The sequence below is a fragment of the Salvelinus sp. IW2-2015 genome, linkage group LG28, assembly GCF_002910315.2.
Source record: "Salvelinus sp. IW2-2015 linkage group LG28, ASM291031v2, whole genome shotgun sequence".
Lineage (NCBI taxonomy): Eukaryota > Metazoa > Chordata > Actinopteri > Salmoniformes > Salmonidae > Salvelinus > Salvelinus sp. IW2-2015.
The window spans coordinates 1,166,681-1,191,963 of NC_036868.1; the positions used below are offsets into that span (position 1 = coordinate 1,166,681).

The 25,283-nt window shown below is 42.6% G+C and overlaps 2 protein-coding genes across 2 annotated transcripts in view; one reads left to right on the forward strand and one right to left on the reverse strand.

Annotated features, from left to right (window-relative positions):
• The window catches only part of LOC111954054 (MAP/microtubule affinity-regulating kinase 3), a 144,009-nt gene extending 139,861 nt beyond the window's left edge, over positions 1-4,148 (forward strand). The window contains 3 exon segments of the mRNA XM_070435733.1: positions 957-1,071; positions 2,356-2,498; positions 2,501-4,148. Of these exon segments, the coding sequence (XP_070291834.1) occupies positions 957-1,071; positions 2,356-2,498; positions 2,501-2,745 (503 nt within the window). The 3' untranslated portion in view covers positions 2,746-4,148.
• A 3,117-nt stretch (positions 4,149-7,265) lies between these two features.
• LOC111954378 (creatine kinase B-type) lies at positions 7,266-14,040 on the reverse strand. The gene is made up of 8 exons (XM_023974087.2): positions 13,951-14,040; positions 12,161-12,365; positions 10,427-10,581; positions 9,596-9,728; positions 9,095-9,266; positions 8,474-8,597; positions 8,005-8,194; positions 7,266-7,696 (listed from the first exon to the last, which is right to left on the reverse strand). The coding sequence occupies exons 2-8, from the start codon at positions 12,351-12,353 to the stop codon at positions 7,518-7,520; spliced, it is 1,146 nt and encodes a 381-aa protein (XP_023829855.1). The 5' UTR covers positions 12,354-12,365; positions 13,951-14,040; the 3' UTR covers positions 7,266-7,517.
• Between the last annotated feature and the right edge of the window lie 11,243 nt (positions 14,041-25,283).

A 25,283-nucleotide genomic window follows, 5' to 3' on the forward strand; every position in this document is an offset into this window, starting at 1 on the left:
CATGGTAATAGAGCTGCATGCCAACAGGAAGTTCAACACTGACCCACAGCATCTGACGGGGTGCTTTTGTTTCATCACACCTTACAGAACTTCTCTGCTGTTAGTCTTATAGTTCTACTGGTGGTGTGACATGTCCGGCTACCAGACCTGCCAATAGGAATGGTCCTGGTGTAGATAGAGGTTAACACTGTCTACCTGCCAATAGGAATGGTCCTGGTGTAGATAGAGGTTAAAACGGTCCCTGCCATGGAGGCAGATCGTGCTGGGTGGTGAGATAAGGTTTAACAAAATACTGTTACCCTGCAATCGGGAATGGGTCCTGGATGTGTACATTAGGTAACGATCTGATCTTCTCTGCATAGGATGTCCTGTTGTGGTGATAGAGGTTAACAGCTGTCTACTGGCAATAGGAATCGGTCCTGGTGTAGATAGAGGTTAACACTTGCCCTTCTGTCATTGGAATCGTCTTGGTGTAAATAGAGGTTTAGAACTGCCCGAACACAGAATATTTGTCTGGTCTGTTGTTTATCCTCTCTCTCTCTCGCTTTCTTTCATTCTCAATTAAGAATGCTGTTTGTTTGATTTTTTTTTTTTTGTTTTTTTTTTTTATTTTTTTGGTTTTTTTTTTTTTTTGTTTTTTGATTTTTTGTTTTTTTTTTTTTTTTTCTGCCCCTCTGCTTATATGCAGTTATGTTTGATCCGTACGTGTTTTTCCCAGTCTATATTCGTACTTTTTGCGCCCCTTTGGAGAGTGTTTTTTTCCCCACTGCTTATATAGTACTGTTTGATCCCGCGTCACCTTTTTCCACCTCCACTGCTATATTAGTTCTTTTAGATCGGCCTCCCTTTGCCCCCCTATGCTGTCACCAGTACTTTTGATCTCGCTCCGTTTTTTTTTTCCCCACTGCTGTAATCTCTTTTGTCCGCCTCTGGTTCCTTTTTAATGAACTTGCAAGAATCTGATTTCTTTCCTCTCTCTTTCTTATTCTGTTTTAATCATGCCCCAGCCGACCCCAGTATGCCAGGAGGTCCGGCAGAGTTTGAGAGAAACGGGAGGTTGGAGAGCTCAAGGTGAGATGAGATACCTAAAGTCCTCTGTGTTTACTTCCATCTCACCCACAACCCCATGTATTTTTTATTAAATGTTTTTATTTAACCTTTATTTATCTGTACAGTCAACCCAGCCCTCTGCTTAGACACGCTGGGTCTCCACTCCAGGCGAGCGTAGGGATTTGGGGCCTATCTGGAGCAGATAGATTACTCTTATCTCTTCAGKTACACACGGTGCTGAAGGTGTACACTGTTTTATCTGTGTAGWCATACAGTCATACAGGCTTCCATAGGACCTTTATTACTCAAAGTAGACTTTCTCACCTGCAGTGTGGATAGGAGTCCAGCAGAGGACAACTCTGACTCTCCCTACATTTTTCATACTCCTTTTTTTCTCGCTGACATCTTGTGATGAAACTCGCGGTAATGGCAACAGATTAGAATTTTAGTCCATAGCATTACCTTGTCCATTTTGAACTGTTCTGGTTGAAGATAATGCTCTTCCCAATGTGTTGTAATTGTTTTTGAGTAGTTGCGAATYTAAATATCGTCTGCCTTGCCTGCATGCAGAACTGAAGTCTGCATTGTCTTGTGCCTGTCGCTAGATGTAATGTCAAATTGTATTATTTTGTGTGTTTGCTGCATGACTGCCTGTTGAAAAAACACAAGAGCGCCCCTGCATGGAGGTGGGGTGTAAATGCATGAATAATGTTWAAATGATTTGAGAATCTGTCAGCACTGACTCCTTGTGTTGTCTCTATGATGTTGTACCCTGTAAGATCTTCACAGGCAGACATGTCTGTACAGGGTGACCCAGTACACACATTTGATCTTGTTACATATTCAGTCACACTGATGCGTTCATGTAAAACTCACTTCTGCCAAGACACACTCCTCTAACTACACATACCCACACTCACCCTCATCCCCCACCCACACTCACCCTCCATCTCACACTCACCTTCCATCCCCCACTCACCCTCCATCCCCCACTCACCCTCCATCCCCCACTCACCCTCCATCCCCCAAACACCCACAACAACACTCACCAACCAACCCACCAACAACCCTCATCCCCCACCCACACTCACCCTCCATCTCACACTCACCTTCCATCCCCCACCCTCACTCACCCTCCATCTCACACTCACCTTCCATCCCCCACCCTCACTCACGCCTCCATCTCCCAGTACCAATATCTAACTAACTCCTCCTCTCCTTCACTGTCCTCCGTGCTCCCTCCTCTCTCTCTCACCTCCTCTCTATCCCCTCCTTTCCGTTCTCCTCTCCTCTTCCCCCCGGCAGTCGCAACATGTCAGGTGATCAGAAGGAGGACCAGCAGCAGCTCCAGCAGCATCCTCAGCCCCTCCACGGCCAACACCCCAAGGACACCAAGCCGCGCTCCCTCCGCTTCACCTGGAGCATGAAGACTACATCGTCCATGGAGCCCCAGACATGATGCGCGAGATCCGCAAGGTGCCTGGACGCAACAACTGCGACTACGAGCAGTCGCGGCGTTTTCTGCTGCTGTGCGTGCACGGAGACGGCCACGCTGAGAGCCTGGTCCAGTGGGAGATGGAGGTGTGCAAGCTACCGCGCCTCTCGCTCAACGGCGTGCGCTTCAAGCGGATCTCGGGCACYTCCATCGCCTTCAAGAACATAGCGTCCAAAATTGCCAACGAACTCAAATTGTAGGTCCTCCTAGAGATATGAGGGGGGGAAAGTGTTTACCACGCACGTAAAATATTGCGGTTCAAAATTGACTAAAGCAACGTAATGTGGGGAAAGAAAGCATTTTGAAATGGACTTGAGTCAAGTCGAATCTGAACGAGCTGTACAGTCGTTATTAAGTAGCAGATCTACGGATTTCCTCCGAGACACTTACAAAGTATGTATTGAAAACGATGTATAGCTTTAGGCAATAATTTCCTGTGTCTTTGGAGCATTATCCTTATTATTAATATTATTATTATTATTATTATTATTATTATTGATGATGTAACAGGTGGTCTTGAGCTGTCGGGAACGTTGGTCTGACATTGACATGTTGTTTGGGTCTTGTTTTATTGATGAATGCACTATTGCATTGTGTCCTTTGTGGCTCTGGAAAATACCTCTCAAATGGGAGTTTAAACTCATACAAGGGAGGGAGAGAAGTGGAGGAGGAACACAAAAACTGACCCCCTCCCGCTGTTACAAGTACCCAGAATTCCTCTTGCTAGGAGAATATGGTTGCCAGATATGACTGGTTGGAATAGATAGGCTTGCTAATAGGGCTGCCAGATATGACTGGTTGGATAGCCTAGCTAATTGCACAACAAGTGACTGTATTATTGTTAGCACTGTCAAACTGATTTTGACAGTCAATTGCGCTCTCTCCCATTTACTTAACCAACCTCTACACATACACACAGACTTTCATTCTATGATTTGAAGCCGTTGATCATCAGTGTTCATCTGTGTGGTTACAGTATAAATGCAATGTATGGACTCAGCTGGTCAAGTCCCTGCTGTATGGGGTCACCCATCCCAGAGAGCAGGGTCTGGAGGAGGCCGGCYACGCGACAACGCACTTTGGCAGACCCCTGCTTCAAAACAGGGGAATGTTGCCAAGTATCATGGGACTTTGATTCGTTCGCTACAAAAAAAAGTATTCACAGAGAAATAGGGAAGGTTTTCCTTCCTGGCGTATATGAATATTTAGTGGTTTTTCCTTTGATGCTGTTCCATTTTTTTACGGTTCTCTTCTCAGATGTTACTGAAATGTCCCCCGCTATCTGGTCCCGCCCAACCGGGCCCACGGGCCGAGTCAGATGCGGTCGGCCATTCCTGGGACACAAAAGTTCAAAGTTCAACCATGGCTGTTTTCAGGCCTCCAGTATTCACTCCCATCCTCATATAAACATTGGCACTATTTGAATTTTTTTCTGGAATSTAAATAATGTACCTCAGTTTGGCAACAGCTGTATAATGATATACTTCCCCTTTTCTGTTGTGTTTTTGTCTGGGCTATGAGACGGGAGCTGTGGAATTAACGTTAACTCATTCGTCCCTGGGTAAGGTTAACCAGTGTCTCCATTAAAACACCTTKAAAATGACCAGCCTCTGTCTGCCTGAGTTTATTTTCAACTTCAACTGTTGTGGATTCTATTCCCGCGTGGGACACCTAARGTGAATGCGTGTTGACTTTACAAGTCACTGTCTAAATATAACCGTCTGAAGTATTCTCTCATGCAAAATAGATGTTATGACAATAAAACAAACCTTTTTATATATACATTATATCCATATTTGTATCTATTGCAGAAAGTACCTTTGTTGTTACATTACTCACTAGACATCACTGACACGGAAAAGGCATTAAAGCTACATGGGACTCGAAATAGAATACCTACTGCTTTCAGTGATCTGGATAATCATGTCTCAATCTACTGTACTGTAGATCTATACTGCACAAAAATATATAAACGCAACATCTAACAATTTAAACAATTTGACTGAGTTACAGTTCATATAAGGAAATCAGTCAATTGAAATACATTCATTAGGCCCTAATTTATGGATTTCACATGACTGTGCACAGCCCTGGGTGGTCCTGGGAGGGCATAGGTCAACCCACTGGGGAGCCAGGCCCAGCCAATCAGAATGAGTTTTTCCCCACAAAAGGGCTTTATTACAGACAGACAGAAATACRCCTCAGTTTCATCAGCTGTCCGGGTGGCTGGTCTCAGACGATCTCGCAGGGGAAGAAGCCAGATGTGGAGGTCCTGTGCTGGAATGGTTACACGTGGTCTGTGGTTGTGAGGCCGGTTGGACATACTGCCAAATTCTCTAAACGACGTTGGATGTGGCTTATGGTAGAGAAATTAACATTGAATTATCTGGCAACAGCTCTGGTGGACATTCCTGCAGTCATCATGCCAATTGCACGCTTCCTCAAAACTTGAGACATCTGTGACATTGTGTTGTGACAACTGCACATGTTAATGTGACCTTTTTGTCCCCAGCACAAGGTGCACCTGTGTAATGATCATGCTGTTAAATCGGCTTCTTGATATGCCACATCTGTCAGTTAGATGGATTATCTTGGCAAAGGGGGAAATGCTCACTAACTGGGATGTAAACACATTTGTGCACACAATTTGATTGAAATAAGCTTTTTTGTGCGTATGGAAAATTTCAGGCATCTGTTATTTCATCTCATGAAACCATATTTTTTGTTCAGTATATGTCACTCTTTATTTAGATCAATATTCAAGGGCGTAACTCTGTATGGTAGGTCTCTGYCCCTGTCTGACTGATGGTAGGTCTCTGACCCTGTCTGACTGATGGTAGGTCTCTGGCCCTGTCTGACTGATGGTAGGTCTCTGGCCCTGTCTGACTGATGGTAGGTCTTTGGCCCTGTCTGACTAATGGTAGGTCTCTGGCCCTGTCTGACACAGGAATCATAATTCTGATATTTTGCCCAATTATTGGAAAAAGATCTGATCTGATTGGTCAAAAGACCAATTAGTTGGGAAAAAACATAGTTGTCTGTGTTCTAGCATGGCTCTAGTGGAGTACTTTTGGAATGTGTCCCCTTTATAGTTCACTACTTTTTTCTGTGGCGGCAGGTAGCCTAGTGGTTAGAGTGTTGGGCCAGTAACCGAAAGGTTGCTGGATCGAATCCCAGAGCTGACAAGGTAAAAATCTGTCGTTCTGCCCCTGAACAAGGCAGTTAACCCACTGTTCCCCGGTAGGCTGTCATTGCAATTTGTTATTAACTGAATTGCCTAGTTAAAGGTAAAACATTTTTTTATAAACTCTTGAACAGGGAATAAAAAAATAAGGGTTCCTTCCATTGCTGAGTGAAATGTGCTCACACTGTTAATGAACCGGTTTGTACTAAACAGGTGTCTTAAAACTTTGGCTACAGCTAGTGGGAAGGAGTTGACTTCCCCATACAGGCAGGCTCCCCTATATGGGACCACTAGATGTCACTATATGACATGGGTCTCCAACTGGACCTAAGCTCTATTCAATCACATCCGCAAAGCGGAGCTGTCAAATCCACAAGTGGCTCCTGGCATTATACCTGAAGTGGACATTGCCATTGGCTGCACAGAGTCACATTGAGAAATCCCATGCAGCATTGCTTACAAGTTTGAACACTGGAATGTGAGAGCCTAATCTACTCCTCGATTAGAAATCATTTCTATAAAGCATACTTATTAGAAGCTCGTAATGAGACAGGTGTGGCTTCCTGCTCATCAATTTGACAGCTCCAACAAGGTTATACCTTCGACACTGCCAAAACAGCTATACGGGTGTCCTCTATCACTGGTTAACATTTGATCTGATTGAATCTTGGCCAAATGTTACATTTTTTCCCCCTAAAACTACACAGCTGATTCAAATGATCAAAGCTTTATTTGATTCAGCTGTGTAGTTTTAGGGCAGAAACTAAATGTGCATCCCTTGGGATCCTGGCCGTGTGGTCCAGACTGTCTGAAGGCAATTAGTTGTGAGAAACAATTTATAGGCTATAAAAGCAAAATATAAAAGATGAAGCCAAGATTTGAACTCATGAGGACCAATTTGATTACTTTACACTGGCAGTGTACAGACCATGAGGTTCATGTGCATCTAATCTCAATGGATACCAGCGTTGTAGCTCGATGATATCCTAGCGAAATCTTAAGACTCYAGCGCTGGCGTCTGGGAATAACGAGCCTTAAAGGAACAATCTGCAGTTCAAACAAAGCAGTGACCCTACCGCTGTTTGAAAAGCTGACGGATGGGGCTGAAGATGACTGACCATTCATATCAAAATTATAGTTAACCGTTTTGAGGCTAGACAGTGTTTGTTTATATTTTGGGTTCTGATGGGGTATGAGTTGAACTACTCATGAGGCATTACATTCTATTCAATTAATTGGTATGTTCAAATTTAGCAATCATATTGCCCCGTTTAAGAATGAGAAAAGTTATCCTGTAAAAGGAATCATACCATTGTGCTCTACTGCATAAGTCTATTGAATCAAGACCTGGGTTCAAGCGTTTGGKGCCTGCCTGGAGTGCCATATGGGTAGGATTTACAGTTTGACTATTCTATTGGTCAATTGAGACAGGCAAGCTCAATCAAGCAGAGAGTATTTGAAATCATTTCTTGATGTGAGCCTCCAAACAAATCTCTTGCTCAAAAAAAAAAAAGTAATGACAAACACACAAGCACATTCCATGGGGCAAAGATACTTTTATTTCAAGTTAAGATCCATCCAATATTTTGCAACAAGACAGCATTTGAGATACAAAATCCTTCATCACACAGATGGAAGACTCYTCTAACTTTTTAGTGCCACTAAACGCATCGGGCGGAGTGTATTTCCTTGATGTAGTTAAGATTATTGTTTTTTGAGACAAGGGGGGAGATATTGGTGAGGGGGGAGAGGGAGAGAAGAGGTCATAGGGTTCTAGAGTGAGCACGTTCACTTCTGGTCGGGCATCAGGTCATCGAAGGACTGGCCGCCCTCCAGACGCTTCTCCATCTCGACGAGGGTCTTGACGCCGTCGACAACCATCTGCACCAGCTCCACCTCGGAGAAGCCCAGACGATCGGCGTTGGAGATGTCGAAGACGCCACCTACTGCTGCAGTGTCCACACCGCCTGAGGAGGAAGAACCAAAATGTACATGTTCAGTACCAAAGACAATGATGGTGGTGGATAAGACGAGAAGTGCCAGGCCAAACCTGCTCCTGGAGAACCACTGGGCATGCAGGTTTTAGGGCCTGAGGAGCAGCTACTTAGCCGAAACCCGACTAGGGCTGGAAGGTAAGAGGGTAGCTCCCCAGGAGCTTAGTGAGACTAGACAACACTCCGGWTCCGGTGGATGCTCGCTTAAATCCAATAACTGCGAGATGGCATTTCCCCCCTCTACATTCCCTAAACGAGTTGGGGGTGTTAAATGTACGTACCTGTGCCACGCTTCTGCAGCCTCAACCTCTTGAGGACCTCACCAAACTTCTCGTGCTTGCTGACGTTGGGCAGCTTGACGTGCACGCCGGCGCGCAGCCCTGTGCCCAGGTTGGAGGGGCAGGTGAGCACGTAACCCAGGTGCTCGTTCCACATGAACTCATGACCCTTGTCCTTGAACAGGCTCTCGATCTGTAGGGGTCAGGGCGAAGGCTATGACTTATGTGGCACCATTGTGTTGAGAAAGCAACTGCAGTGTAGGGGACTTTCTAGTTGAGAGTTTAAAAGGTTACATTCTTTTTGGGACAGTTTTAATTTTGCACTACATTTTAAGTAGACTCCTAAATGGAATGAACCCCAAAGCAGTGCCATGCACATTTCTTGAATGTTAGGTGTCGTTCAATGTTATATAATTGTGTGCCTTTCTGACTGGACTTTTAAATCCTTGAGTCGCACACCACACACACACACCTTTGTGAGGCCTGTGCAGAAGCGGTGGAACACCTCCTTCATGTTGCCGCCCTTCTGCATAGAGATGACCCGTAGATGGTCTTCCTCGTTCACCCACACCAGGAAGGTCTTGCCGTCGTTGTGCCTGTCAACAAAAACAACATTGGTTAACCGTTGCTTGGAAGGAGACACCATTAATCATTACGATCAGGTTTATTCTCAATGAAGGCACRCTCCAGTTGGTACACCGGTGTAGGGTGAAGTTGTCCATAGACTGATCGTGGGAAAAATATATTTTCTCCCACTAAAGGTTAGGATGGAGGAGTGGAGCTGATCATAGATCTGTACCTAGGGGAAACTTTACACCAGAGCCTCCTTTAATTCACCACAACATCAGAGCACAAACTACGTATCACTATTTGGGAAAATTCCTCAGTCTTTTTCGAGTACGGAATGTGGATTGAAATGTTRCAAAATGAAGCCTACTGTGAGAATAACACCATTGAAGCAGTCAGCTAACTACCCTCCATTTTATCTACCACCATGAAAGAGAAGGGAAGCCATATTGGACAGGGGGGAAACTACATGGAGAAAACTCTTGTGGTGCCCCTAGGGCTGGAGCGGGGGGGGGGGGAAACACACCAGATGCCCCTGCCGTCGGGCCAGTCTCGGCCCATCCCGGACGCCAACAGCAGGGGGGAAACGGGTTTGTCGAACAGGAAGTGGTCATCGATCAGCTGTTGCTGCTCGTCGTCTGTCATGTTCTTCAGGGCGTAATACTGGCCATTGAGGTCCCCATCCAGTGAGGCTAGACCTGAAAAAACATGGTAATATCAGTAAAACTACTTAGCCTACATGAAAGTAGTCATCCTTGTCACCAACTAAAGCAAACTGCATATTTGTATGAAATACACAAATCAAGTGGTCATTTGTGCACTTGTCAATGATTCCATTATATAAAACATACAGAATAAGTAAGTCTTAACCAATGACAGTCAGAAGCAGCAAGCCAATTTAAGTGTGGTATAATTTCAATAGGAGGATTAAGCTWGAGTTCCACTTGGTGCTGCCAGGGGGCAGCCGTGGCACACAAACAAGGTCCTGCAGCGTGACTCAAGGAATTGGAGGGGCTCGGTTACGTACTTTCGATGGCCATGTTCTCAATGGCGCGTCGCTCCCCACGGCTGCAGTGTGGGGGGAGGCAGAAGCCGCGGACGCTCCTACCAGTTCTCACTCTAGAGCTCAGGACGTAGTTGGGGTCCAGGTCATCCCCACCCTAACAAAACAATGGCAAGAGCCGCATTAGCACGAAAGCTAACAGGTATGCACATTTGGTATTGACTGTATAAACCAGGATTGGGGTACAGGGAGTTTTGAAAATAATGGGTCATGTGGCCAGTTTGACCAATATGGATTTTGAATTCCATTTCATATTGGTTTCCTGAATAGCGCTGACTACAGTCTACGACATGGACTCGTCGAGGCCTTCCCTTGGAGTTTGCAGGGGCCCATGTGGTGATTCAAGGTGTGGGGGAGGGGAAATTATCAATGGTGTAGGGGCTAATTAGACCGTCAGATAGCCACTACGACTGAGCCAGCGAGGCTGCAGAGCGAAGTGCTACCTCGACACAGCTGCGATATATTTGGAGTTTGTAAAAGATGAAAGACCTCCTAAATTAAATATTTAACTGTTCCTGAGGTTTGTTTATATATTGTAAAATAACAGGAGGGATTTGTACATTTGAATTTCAGGCACATTTATTATTGAAGAGTGGAACATGAATTGCATCATTCAAGTCACGTCCCGAAGTTGATGGGTTTATTGATCCCCTCGCCACTCTGGAAGTCACCCTCTGAGTTTAGTCAGCAACACATGACAACAGAGGGCCKTCTGAGCAAGTTGGTAGGGGTTAGGGGGTGTTTTGGGATTCACCGTGAGCGTGTGTGATGATTCAGCGTGGTGTGTATCCTTACCACAAGGTTGTCTGGGTTCAGGTCGGTCTTGTGTTTGTCTGAGGCCTTGTATCCACCGTGGCGATCTTCGATGATGGGGTCCAGCAGCTCCTTGAACACCTCGTACGTCTCCTCGTCTCCGGCCACACAGCCCACTGTCATGATGAAAGGGTGGCCTGAAATAGAATAGAAAAAGGGTGAAACTGGGCCTTTGGACACAAAATGACGATTTCACTGACAAAAATACAGTTGCATTGGTTTTGACAGTGTTTATATAAAATGGTCAGTTGTGATTGAAGTCGCATTGTTCTTAGTTCCAAAAATAACTTTAGCCTCCCTCCTGTCAGAATAACAATCTACAGTGAAGCCATTGGGCATTACTACAGTGTTGATATTCATAATGTTGTACATGTCTAGGGTTAAGAAGACCGTAACGTTGCATAACGGTACTCATCTTCAGCTGTTTAATGCCTAGTTACACTGGATGCTGTACTAGGGGATAAGAGAGCTTATCAAATGCAAGGCCTACGTCAGGGTTCTTGGCCCACCAAGTTGTCCTTTTATAACACTATTAACTGCCTTTTTCGTCAGCATGCTAGTCTGGCTAATGCTAAACTTCCGGCAGCAACTCAACAGTAGGCGTCTCATTTTCATGGAATTCAATGGGCTGCTTTAGCATRAGCTAGCTTAGCATGCTTACAAAAAAGGCAGTTTAATTAAAATAGTTTCTAAAATGCATAAATGACTAGAGACAGTTACAAATGTAGGAGCAATGATTAAGTGGTAAGTAAACTCTTTAAACTGTAAATGGCTTAAGGGAACTTAATATAAAGTGTTGAAGTAATCCCACATAAGACATATCGTATCCCAATATAAACAAAGGTCTGAAATTATGTTTCTCTAAATACTATCCAGTTGGGTTTCTTGCGGTTAATTTGCAGTGTACTAACTAATTATTTTCAAGCCCCCKTGTTCAGTCGCAAAAAAATATGATCASCCCMCGGCTGAATGTAATTGGTRCCTGGACTACATGATAATTCAGGGTTTAAAGAGACATGACTCTACAACCGTGGAACCGAGGGGAATAAAACGCAAGGACTCAACCTTGTCTGTAAGGTCACTTGCTCAGCAATGGTTTTATGTAGACAAATAATGGCTTTGACCTTGCTCAGCGAAGGCTGTTGGTGATGCTGCAGTAATAAATTGTTACAATAAATAGGCCTAATGCAGGRATACTTCCATTAGGAAGTATGCTTAAAAGGGCAATCTGCAGTGGCTACATCCATTTTATGTAACTCTTTCATTATTGAATATAACTTAATGCCTCATGAGCATAGTTCCACCGCCGTACCCAAAATATAAGCTTGTTTTACACATACTGTGTTTACATGTTAAAACAAAAAAAAAGAAAAATATATATATATATTTTTTTAAGTTTACCAAAACTGGGACAGGAAAAACGCTTTGTTGTTTCAACTGGTACTGCTGGACAGGGCAAAAAGAATTACGCATTCCTTTTATTTTACGGAATATTGCATTAGTGGCCACAGAACGGGGCCTTGGCAACAAGATACCTTTTCAACAGCAGAGGTTTTTCATAAAGTACATGATTGAGATTGCAGCATCCAAGCCCCGGATGAGTGGGTGGGCTATAAATACAGCCCTCCCATTTTCTACTGCACTTCACATCGAAATTGCACGACACAGACGTCTTGAGACAAAAGTCGATAAAAAAAAAACCCTACTGCTATTTACCTGGGTTATCAATCCCAGTTTGAATGACATCATCCACTGTAAATCCACTTGGAGTTTCCTTGTCCCGCAAGTTGGCGTACATCTCTGGAGTGAGCACCTTGGCCATGTGGTTGTTATGCTGGCTCAGGTCGGGGTACTCCTGCTCCGCAGAGTAGTTCATCTTCAGCTTGTTGTGGGTGTTACCGAAAGGCATGATTTCTTTCACCTGTGAGCAAGGATGAAACAATGTAATGTTAGTGGACGAAATAGCCTACCCGGAAAATTAAATCGCTTACACTGTTTAACGCTGCAATATATAACCTTTTTTGGGCGACCCGAGTTCGACTTGTCATTCTCATTGAATGCTAGTCTAAACCGTATGTCTGTTCTATGTGTTCTATTTATATGCTTCCRGTTCTTAGGTTTKATTTTTGCARATTTTACTTTTGAACACCAGTTTSAAAAAAAGGTTTAATGAAAATAGATTTCACAGCYGTTTTGATAGGTGCAATGAMTCCCTACACATMGCTTGTTRTGTCAAACTGKAATTAGGTGGACTGTGAGTTTTAGCAACCAGGTAATTGCAGAGCGATTTCTGCATAGTGTACCTTTAATTGTAAAAACGTTGGAAGACTATACTGCATGAATTTTAGTTCAGCTAGTKATTTGACATTTTGCAGTAGCTTGGTGGTAGTTGAACTAAATTCAAATCTTGGTAGTGTTTTCAGTAGTTCTCTTTTTTTTACATGTACTGATGTAGTTAACTACTGGAACTACACTCTTCTTGAAAAATAAAATGGGTGAAGTAAGCAAGTATTTCCTTTTTCAGCATCACACCTGCTTAATTCTCATTTGTTTAATAGGCTAAAATACACATTCTATTAACAGAATGAACTATTATTGCAATTTGTAGTCTGACATTTCAGATTTAAATAATGTATTACTTTTTTTTTTAAGTAGTTAAACTATTTTTTCTTAAGGGTAGCTTTCCACTGTTTAAAATAGACGTTCCACTTCATTTCAGTTACATTACGTTGAACCAACGTGGAATAGATGTCCAGTGGGTTTAGTGTAGCGTAACTTCTTCCAGTGTGACGTAATTGGTCGTTTGGTAAACTATTTTCAAAGTAGCTTCCCCAACACTGATGGATTGATGCAGTCGTAACCACCCGGTTCAAAGAGGTAACAAAAAAACCAACCATTTGCGTCCCCTTTCCTCATCATCCGAGATGGTATACACGCAATCTACCCTCCGTGCCCACATCTAGCAACTTAATTTCACTAGAATGTCAAATCTACAACATATAATGGATGGATTAAAATGCATGTAGTCATCCATGTTTTAATCCAAATATGTAGGRTACAGTGCACCTTTGATGGAAGCCCTCGACCGAATGCGTAATGCGCAGCACCAGATAATAAGACCTTGCAGATAAGAGATGCTGCAAGGTCGTTCGTTGTCGATGTAAACTACAACGGCAAACGGAAAATACAACCCTTGTATACAAGGCAATTTTATCCAGAATATAATATTTTACAGTTCGATATAAAAAGCATTCGTTAAAAAAAGAAAAGTGAAACCAAATCACTAACGTCTCCAAATCTCAAGGGTGAACGCGCTTTACKGATATGTTGTCTACAATACACAAGTCTTTGTTCAACCAAAATTATTATTTRTGTGCCATTGTCATCATACATTTAAATACATGTATTAAATACAAAGCACATTCGACGCACTATAACAACGCCACACATGACATTCTTATGCATTTCTGTATTTCTACACATCCCCCCAAAAATATATATCKTACCTTAGGACGTTTTTCTTTGGGAAAGACACAAAATCCCTTTCGACAAGGAACGACACACCAACGCTAATACTTGTGTCCAGAACTAAGCCGCTTTGCTAGGTTTTATATGCCACAGGAGCTCTCTTCTGATTGGTTACTATTTAGAGTCCCATTCATTCTATTGGAGAAGGAATAACGCAATTGCATATAGCGACAGTGCTGCAATTTAACATCCGAAGACCTCTCAGATCACGTGGTGCTTTCCTTGACAGCTCTCTTGATTGACAGCAGTTGGAGAGACTTGTATGGTAGCAGTGTCTASATAAAATGTATTCGCACTGGAAAGGATATTGATATGCTCCTAGTAAGCCTGAATGTCTCCACACACAGAACAAGGAGCACTGCCTTTCTCATGTAGCAATGCCATAAACACTACATGACCAAAAGTATGTGGACACTTGCTTGTCGACCATCTTATTCCAAAATCATGGGCATGAATATGGAGTTGGTCCCCCCTTTGCTGCCATTAACAGTCTCCACTCTTTTGAGAAGGCTTAGATGTTGGAACATTGCTGCATGGACTTGCTTCCATTCAGCCACAAGAGCATTGGTAGTGTTAGGGCAAGAACCAAAACGTGCCCAGGGCGGGCCCCATGACAGAGTTTGGGAAACCCTGGCCTATAGATACCTAGGAAAAAATATCAGGCTATTTCAGGGGGGTGGGGGGGTGTTGTTGTTCTTGATTATGATGATATTTAGTAGGTTATTGATAGATATTAATTATTAGAGATTTTCATATTCCAGTTTGTGCTTTTGTGTGACTCGTTTGAGATTACATTTTTAGCAAGCTAGCAAAAACCCAGAGACTTCCAGTCATTGCGCTAATGCTAGTTAGCAATTGCGCTAGAGCTTGTTAGCAACTTCCTTCAAACTGCACGCGGAGACATAAAAATAGTATCCACAATTTCATCTGACTCTGGGGAAGTAGATAAAGGGCCTCATTGCCAAAATCCCGAAGTCTCCCTCGAACAACGTGTGTGGGTAGGCCTATGATAAAAGTGCTCAACTGAGGTAACACATTAGAGTTGATGCTGCACAGTTGCCTTCCCTGTAGGGAGCATTTCTATGAGGCCTAAATATAACATCTTGTTGATGTCTGCATGGAGATTTTCATTAAGATGACTCTCTGAAGAACTAGCCTACTGGTGTATTGTTCTCTCCCTTTATCTGAGACAGCGACAATCCAAGAAGACTCAGCATCACTGAAGTAATTCAACAAGAATCCCTAGAGCCCTCTATATTCATTATCCTGTTCAATTGTGGTTTTTGTTGTTGTTGTCGTCGTGTTTGGATCTCCAAATGAGTAGTGATTGTTTTATGACATCATCGCTGGAGTGTCGTGCCGCCATTTCTGCTGGCCTTTTGTCCAACTAAATGGCCAAACAGATGAACTACGCATCTGACTGAATGTGATCCTACCTTAACATCAGTAGTTCCATAATGGTTCATTTAGTTGTTATCAATCATTCAACTGACTACAGTATTACAATTCTCATGTGACCACACCTGTTTACCTGTCAGCTTAAAGGGAAATTTCACCACGGCTCTATTTTACTGTATATGTCCATCAATATGTTATTAACATATCATATGTGTCAGACAAATTCACTACACACAAATACGAGCGTTTRGGCATCTCACCGGTAGAAACGGGCCATCTACATTTGCTGGTCGTAAGCAAACCCAAATATCCAGAATTCATAGCGATTTCAGGACGTAGTACCGCCCCGGTGATGGTGGATCCAGTTGGATCCACATGTTGATGGATCCAAATGTCTGTGCTTGTAGCCCGCACTTTCAGCCAGGGATTTTGAAACGGACTTGAAGTCTCAACTGATTGGGTTGCAAGGTCGTCGAACGTTGAAAAGTGATGCTATTCCATCAATTTTCCCCTTTGCTTCAAAGAGCTAGCTAGCTAACTACTTTTTTTTTTATCCACACCAAAATCTAGCTAGCTAGCTTTAAAAATACGCTGGCTAGACATTCCAAAGCTAATCAATGTAATTAGCCAGCTGCTATCTGGCGATGTGATTTGGAACTTTGCAAGATAACCTTTGCTTCGTTAGGTTACGTTAGTTAACCGTTAGCTAGCTAACTARCTACCGCAGAMSRTATGTGTTCTATMTAGTCTGATACTGACTATGTGTTCTATTTAGAGTCTGATCCCATCAACATCAAGCTCAGCACCAGGAACTAGTGTATGTCACCTTCTAAAATCTACTCAATCTTTCCATGAGGAGCAAATAATTATACTGGAGCTAGGCATATACATYGTCAGTGTTTTGTTGTCATGGTTGGTGTGTTTACAAGTAGGCTACAACTTCTGKTGTAGTTTTCTCTGTATTATGGAGGCTTAGTTGATTGTTCATGCATGGCTTGAAGTATAAATTGGAGAAAGCAGAGGTATTATGGACACTCTTACTGACAGTTGTAGCTGCTTCGCGTGATGTATTGTTGTCTCTACCTTCTTGCCCTTTTGTGCTGTTGCCGGTGCCCTATAATGTTTGTACCATGTTTTGTGCTGTTACCATGTTGGGCTGCTGCCATGTTGTGGTGCTACCATGCTGTGTTGTCATGTGTTCCTGCCATGCTGTGTTGTTGTCTAAAGTCTCTCTTTATGTAATGTGTTGTCTCTCTTGTCATGATGTGTGTTTTGTCCTATACTTTTATMTTCATCCCAGCCCCCATCCCAGTAGGAGGTCTTTTGGTAGGCCGTCATTGTAAATACGAATTTGTTCTTAACTGACTTGCTTAGTTAAATAAAGGTTAAATAAAAATATTGTCAGATTGTCTGTTGGGAGTGGGTATTGTGTGTGAAGGTTAGTATGCATGATGTATTGACATGAGAGGATGGGTGGATATAGTATCTTGTTTGAGTGTGTATTGATGGGGACAAAGTAGTAAAATGTTGGCTAATCACAGAATACTGGTTGTGTCCGAATACCCATACTTGCGTCCTAAAGAGTAGGCCTTTTGCGTAAGCAAAAAAATGATAGCATGCAACATTTGGAAAATCGAGTATACTTTAAATGCCCGGATGTCACACTCATTTCAGCTTTGACAACAGCTGTTCAATTAGGTATGGGGATGTGCTGCCAAAATCAATAAATAGCGGGAAACAACGCAATCGCGCATGACGCATTCTCAGTATGCGAAAATATAATGTTTTATAGTATGTGCATTTTCTCAAATTGAGAGTGGTTTAAATGCCAGGATGTTGTACTCATCTCAGCCCTTCATCTAGTAGAATTAAATGCACACTTTTCCACAATGCATTGGAAGAGGTGGGCTGTGAGTGATTGGCCCTAGTTCCCTGCAAGTAGCCAAACAACACAATGAGGCTACTTAATTGGGAAGATTTCGAATCGAATAGCGAAGCTTCTCAGCTGGTGTTAAAATTATCATGAATATAGCATGGTAGACTACGTGTTTGAAAACAGATTTTTTTTTACCCAAAGTTGATTTCTGTTTTCTCATTGAAAAGTGTTTGTAGTTCTCCTGGCGTTCGTCTGAGCTTTTAAACTAAATACTAAACCATCTTTTGATTTATGAATGTGTCAGCACCTGGGATTCAGGATGGTGCTGCATTATTAATGTCGTGGTAACTCTAGCCTTTTGATTTTAACATATGGATTGTTTTAGTTTTGTAGGCTACCTATTTAATTATTGAATTTACGGATCAAGCCTTAGCAGTCATTCCGATCTCGTTCCCAATGATCAGTGCTTTAGTTTATTATGTTGCTGTCCTGCGTTTCTGAATTTGCGATGCGCACAACTGTCCACATTTTTCTGGAGCAATAGCCGTTTGATTTGAAAAAGTTTTAGTGTGTGTACTAGCCTATTTGATGTATTTTATATATGTTACAGCACTTTGGTTTCACTAATACATATGTTGAAATGGAACCAAATGATCTGTTTCTATGTGAAGGTCCTTTTTAAATAGGATCGATGGGCTATATGGGCTACAGTATAGTTTGAATGTGATAGTCTGCCTATAAKCAGCCTGAGTGGTAGACTCAGGCTAGGTTGAGGTTGAATGTGGTTGAATGTGATAGTCTGACTATAACCAGCCTGAGTAGGCCTATAACTCCAMTAGGTTGAATGTGATAGTCTGCCTATAACCAGCCTGAGTAGGCCTATAACTCCATTAGGTTGAATGTGATAGTCTGCCTATAACCAGCCTGGGTAGGCCTATAACTCCATTCCTATTCTATTCAGTTTAGAGAAATGCATCAAATGGTAAATGAGCTATTATCAGGCTGGTTAATGTGATGCATGTCTGTTGAATTTGTCAAAATCCACCCGCACTCAGCCCCGCCCCACCTACTCAGCCAGTCAGGAGCCTCTGCGTTGCGGCCGTGGCCTACTGCATACTTTTACTAAACAGTACACGCTCAATAGTAGGTGGCGACGAATACAAAGTATGCAGTGTAAGTGTGTAGTACGCCAATATAGGTATTTGGACACCGCTACTGTGTGTCCTGCAGATTAATCCTTCTGCTGCTGCTGAGGACGATGACCTTGACACCAGCTTTAGTAGTACAGAGCCTGTAGACCCATTGGTTGAAAGCTTTCCGCCTGGAACAAGCTCAAGCTCYACATCATCTGACTCGGAAACAAGCCAGGAGAGCCTAAGGTATTTATGAAAGCACAAAACCCTCTTGAGAAAACAAAATCACCAATATTCTAAACTGTCTACAAACCAAGCGCTCCTCAAATGTTTCACGCCCTTGCAGTCAGTTCTTSGGCATGGACAAGAGAGGCTGTTAGTATACTCCTCTAGCCTATTCACTCAATTGTTGGCAGTGCTTGTCTACTCAAGACAACAATACACTAGACTGTCTACAAGTCAAGCCCCCCTCAAACTTTTCACATCTCAATGCCCCATCATTGACTCTGAGTGTAACAGGACATWCCAGTCTACTGTACCCTTTTTTGTTTACAGATTAACATGGTTTCTTGTATAATTACACATCCTCATGAACAGTCTTCATGTTTTACACATCCTCATGATTAGTCTTTTTGTCTTTCTAGGAGACTAGCAGTAGAAACAAATKTTCTGCAAGAGGTCGAAGCAGTGGGTGGTGAAGAAAGTGTACAAGTCCAGAACTCACCATTTCAGGAAGAGGCTTGTCCACCTGGCTGAGGAGCACAGGAAGGACCAGACGGTGGTCTACAAGCGGCCGGAGTCACAGCTCCCCAAACCCAACATCGCTACAGCGCCAAAGCCTGCTAAACCAGCTGCCATTACCCAACACAAGAAGAGGTTCACCAGCTGAAGAACATTCTGGAACCTGCCTGGAACATTCAACCAACACAAAATCCTTATTCAGTTAGACTGATGTAGTATAATACACTAGTATGCTCACAACTGCATTGTGGTCTAGATATTGCTAGCTGTTGTACATAAAGTATGTACAGTATATAATGGTGTTTAATAAAATGTTTTATATAATTTTTTACAAGTGTACTGACAAGTGACTAAATGATTCCAGCTGCATCAGAAACCAATAAACTGTTGACTTCAACTTGAAATGATTGTGATATTCATGAAATGTATTTTCATAAACTAGCTACAATCTTACTGCTAATACAAAATTATGCAGGGAGTTGATGTATCATTTCAACTTTCATATGTTGGCAAGTAAACATGTTTCAATTAAACAGTATATTAGTCTGTCAATATAGCAAATAAGTAGACATGGCTTGTATTCAAGGCAAAGTGTATTGGCTCTGACTTTACACAGCAGTATGCAGGAAGAGTTATGACAATGTATGACATATATTCAGTAGAAGAAAAATATACTACTAACGCCTCTATTGAACAAGGACAACCATATCTACTCGGTGCAAGCATGATCCTGCAATCAGCGAAACACAAAGGCCACAATAATTACTACAAAACATGACTCCATTCATTTTTAGATCAGACAACAGGCTCAATCAACCGATGATGTCATTGGTTGAACTCTCCCAGTGCCAAAATAAAAAAAACAGCTATATTGCATAATTATCTCTGAAACACCCTATCATCCCTCAGAATTATCTCTGAAACACCCTCTCCCTCAGAATTATCTCTGAAACACCCTCTCGTCCCTCAGAATGATCTCTGAAACACCCATTCATTATCATGTAGGGAGACTGAAAAAACACCCCAAATAGTATCTAGCGGTGAAGTTTCCCTTTAACCAAAGCTAATCTCTTGATTGGTGTTGTAGTCCGTACATATATAACCCACTGGGCACAAACTGGTTAAATCAATGTTGAGTTTATGTCGTAATAAAAAATAAAGAAATCAATGTGACAATGTTGAATCAATGTAAGAAACTGATTGGTTGTGAAACTGATTTCTTATTTTTTTTAAATAAATCCAATTACATGGTGCATGTTGATTTCAGATTGAATTCACATTGATTAACCAAATGTTAATCAAAACTAGACGTTGAAACGACGTCTGTGCCCAGTGGGRTGCCACTACTGTTTGTGGCAGATGCTAAGATGCTCACTGAACAGCTTTTGTTTTTGCGTCAAAGATCCTGAGTGAAAGTGTTAACTAGATGTAGCGTTATCGTCCTCGCTCTGGCGCTTCACAGGAAGCAGTTTGATGACAGAGCACGGCTGCAGCCATCAGAGAGCTGACAGAGCTTTCCACATATCAACTACCCAGTTTTATTTTGGGGGGAGGGGGAGGGGTATGTTGTGTTGTGTCTTTGCTTGTGTTTCTGCATTTCAGTGTATGTGGACTGTATATGTGTATTTCTGGGTGACTGTATATGTGTATTTCTGGGTGACTGTATATGTGTATTTCTGGGCGACTGTATATGTGTATTTCTGGGTGACTGTTATGTGTATTTCTGGGTGACTGTATATGTGTATTTCTGGGCGACTGTATATGTGTATTTCTGGGTGACTGTATATGATTGTTTGCATGTTTCTCAATTCAGATGAGATGTTGTGTGTTTCTCAGTACAGAATAAGTGCTAGGTTATTATGGGGAGCGGTGGGGGAGGGGTTGTGTAGAGGCGAGTGGCCCCCACCCGTGACTGTGCACTTTCCCGCTGCAGCCTCTGAATTATTCATTGGAGATGGAAGCGCGTATGTGTGTGTGAAGGGGGGGTACATACACACACCCACTCTCCTATTCCTGTGTCCTTGACAATACACACTCTATTCCCAAATTCTACAGGCTACTATAGTGTTGCGTCTGCTAATCAGTGCTGTGTACACCTCCCTAGCCTGACTGTCCGTGCAGCACACACGCCTCCTCATTTCAGTCCCTAACACCACAGTCCTGTTTTACACACTGCAGTGTTGCGCTGCCTGTGTCTGCAATAACAGTGGGATGGATATGGGCTCAGGACCAACGTGGCTTCACGTCTCGCAATGCTGCTAGACCAGGAAACTGCAGACAGAGGACATCAGATCACACTGCTGCAGCAGAGGATGAACAGAACTGGCCTCTAGTTCAAAGTATGCATCGATCACCCCAATCGAACCCTGGGTCAAACCCTGAATGCTTTGGTGCATACATAGAAGGCTAGGGTTGGGGGGGGGGGGGGGGGGGGTGGTATGTGTCGGTAAAGAAATTAGCATAGGGGGGTTGTATTAACATTTCCATTTGGTTGTGAGATGACATTACAAGACAGTGTTTCCTGAACGTTATTAGAACGTGTACAGTCAAGCATGGCGTTGTGAAAACATTCAGACAGGTTCAAAAGGCAAAACGTTTTCCTCGTGGCATTATGTCAGTGTTCCAGAAATGTTTCAGTGCTGTTGTGAAGACGTCACTTTTCTGTCTCTAGAAGGAACATTCTCAGAATTTCCCCAAAACTGGACAAAACAAACATTCTAAAAATGCTAATCTTAACCAACCAAGGAATATTCTGGAAACCTAAGCTTGGTTATTGCTGGAGCATTTTCGTAGTACTACCCTGTCACTGCACATAAATCCCTGTCATTTACTTGTCCAGCTTTCTCGTCAGACATATGAGAAGAAAGACTCCCGAGTGGCGTGGCGGTCTAAGACACTGCATCTCAGTGCAAGAGGTGTCYCTACAGTTCCTGGTTCGAATCCAGGCTGTATCACATCTGGCTGTGATTGGGAGTCCCATAGGGCAGTGCACAATTGGCCCAGTGTCGTCCAGGTTTGGCTGGGGTAGGCTGTCATTGTAAATAAAGATTTGTTCTTAACTGACTTGCCAGGTTAAATAAAAAGGACCATTTTGTTGRAGTTCTGTCAGAGGTGACACGGGAAAACGTCAGCAGCGCGGGCATTTTGTTACTTCGCAGGCCCAGAGTCGCCCTTGGCTCCCTGTCTCTTACAGACGGACGTGTAGTTCTGAATATTCATGAGAAGGACGGACATTGGACAYCGGCACAGCGGGAGAGAGCGGAGGCGAGAAGAAAGGTGGCGGAAGCTCAGCCGACATGCTGTAATGTAAAGAGATACCAAACTCCCTTAAGTATCACTCCAGTTTGGTCTGGAACGGAGGAGTGCTCTCTTCAAACAGCTGAAGAAGGGAAGGAAATGATGTTTCTTAGGAGATTAAGAGATGGCTGTCAGTATTTGATTTTGCACAATCCCAGAAGACTGTGATTGCAGGAGTTCCGTTGGTTGTTCAAATGGGAATTACTTTGCAGAAAAGGGGATGCGATGTTCCCAAATTGAGGTGTGTCATTGTGCTTACCTCAATGTGGGGTGGTGTSAGGTATTATTTTCCGTACTGATCTGGGAGACCCTGTACTACCTTGCAGTACCTCACTCCCATCTGATCATCTGTGAAAGACTGTGCGTATTTCCAGAAACAAATGTGTGTCTGACCCAGGTGCATTTTTTTTTTTACAGATGCACTCTTATAACCCCATATTCARCTCTACCAAAATGATCACTGCCTACATTCCCTGCCCCCAGTCATGTTTGTCGGCTAAACAATGTGCCAGAGCAACCTTAGTGGAATGGCTGCCACTCTAACGCTAAGAGAGGAATACACTTTATCTCAGCCTGCAATACAGTGAAAGGTTGCATTAAGAGTGTCCCAGCAAAGAGGTATTAAAAAACTGAAACYGGCTGCTTTTCAGATATAAACCCTCTTGTTGGCCCGTTTCAAGCGCTTCTTTTCACTAATGACTACTATCCTTTTGTATCGCCCGTCGGAGGAAGTGGACCAAGGTGCAGTGTCGTACGTGTTCACGATTCTTTATTTACTCAGAACACCAAACAAAACAACAAAAGAATAACAAACTAACAGAGCTAACAAAAAACAACATCCCACAAAACTAAGGTGACAAAACAGGCTGCCTAAGTATGATTCCCAATCAGAGACAACGATAGACATCTGTCCCTGATTGAGAACCATACCCAGCCAAAACATAGAAATAAAGAACATAGAGTTTCCCACCCGAGTCACACCCTGACCAACCAAACATAGAGAATAAAAAGATTTCTACGATCAGGGCGTGACACCTTTCAAGGTAAGTTATCTCATCTCCTCCACTTAGTCTACATGGATACAGAAAGGAAAGGATTGGCCTGTACAGTACATAGCCTATCCCAGGATTCTCTGTGTAATCTAACACCAAGTGGTGTAGGACACAGAGCAGGAAGCTGTCATTGCCTGTCACCAATGTCACAGTACCTCAGGCTCACGCCACAAAAAAAAGCATGACCATGTCGCACCATGCTACTTCCTGTCACGCCATCCCATGGGACCTTACATCTGGCGCAATGTCACACTCTCCATTGACCATACACACCTGGGGCCTCATTTCTAACTGTTGCGTAAATTTAACACTAAATATCTGCGTGTGCCAGTTCTGAAAAGACTGAGCCCACTCAACAATAGAGATGTATTAACTTTGGCGCACGCCATAAATACACGTTTTCCGTTATAAGTCAGACCTGTCATGAAACTGTGCGCATGTTAACGAGCATTAGAACAATTCCCATCATTCACCTTTTATGGTGACAATTATGCCTTTATTTGCTGAATACTTTGGAAGTATTAAAATTAGGCCAAGACAGTATCTAAGGAAATAGCAATGCAGGGCAAACTTGAGAGTTTGGCAGAAGGTTTTCTTTTGCAGTGGCATTTGCTGTATCTGACCATGTCTTAAAGACAAAAACAATTGTACATTGTTGTGGACCAGATTGTTTGAATTCAATAATGTTTTGCATTAACTTTTTCCCAAACCTAAATATGCTGCACTGCCCGCAAATTCTGAAACATTATCTACTCTGATAAAAACATTTTACCTCTGTCACGTTCCTGACCTTATTTCCTTTGTTTAGTCTTTGTTTAGTTGGTCAGGACGTGAGCTGGGTGGGCATTCTATGTTTTGTGTTTCTATGTTGGGTTTGTTGTTTGGCCTAATATGGTTCTCAATCAGAGGCAGGTGTTTGTCATTGTCTCTGATTGGGAACCATATTAAGGTAGCCTGTTTGCACTGTTGGTTTGTGGGTGATTGTTTCCTGTCTTTGTGTTCTGCACCAGATAGGACTGTTTTCGGTTTTCACATTTATTGTTTGGTTGCTTGTAGTGTTCACGTTTTATTCTTTATTAAATCATGTTGAACACTAGCCGCGCTGCGTTTTGGTCCTCTCCTTCATCCCAGGAAGAAAGCCGTTACAACCTCAGTAGGCTACACTTACAGTGGTAGCCGACACACTTCAATACAAAATATCAACTGTCTGTTCACCTGTTAAATTCTACTGTATGTAAATCTCTCTCTCTTTCGAATGCACAAACTACAAATTATAATATCTAATAGGCACAATAAAGAGATGCGCATGGTAATTTGTTGTATGACTACTTTGGGAATATGAACTCATTGCCAGAAAAGGTAAGGAATTTATTTTTGCAATGGTTAGGATACTGTGTCTTCAGTAAGTATTTACACCTCTTGACTTTTTCACATTTTGTTTTTTTTACTGCCTGAATTTAAAATTGATAACATTTAGATTTTTTTTCTTCACTGGCCTACCCACAATACCCCATAATGTCAAAGTGGAATTATGTTTTTTMAAATTTTACAAATGAATAAAAAATGAAAAGTTGAAATGTCTTGAGTCAAGTGTTCAACCCCTTTGTTATGGCAASCTTAAATAAGTTCAGGAATAAAAATGTGTTTCACAAGTCACATAATAAGTTGCAATAATAGTGTTTAACATGGTTTTTGAATGACTGCCTCATCTCTGTACCCCACACATACAGTTATCTGTYTGGTCACTCAGTCGATCAGGGAATTTTAAACACAGATTCAGCTACAAAGGCCAGGGAGGTTTTCCAATGCCTCAC

Coding starts and splice junctions, on each gene's coding strand:
- LOC111954378 (XM_023974087.2), bottom strand. CDS start 12,353: ATGCCTTTCGGTAACACCCACAACAAGCTGAAGATGAACTACTCTGCG. Junction 10,582..12,160: donor AACTGGGATTGATAACCCAG/GTAAATAGCAGT, acceptor ATTCTATTTCAG/GCCACCCTTTCATCATGACA. Junction 7,697..8,004: donor GCTGCAGAAGCGTGGCACAG/GTACGTACATTT, acceptor CTTCCTCCTCAG/GCGGTGTGGACACTGCAGCA.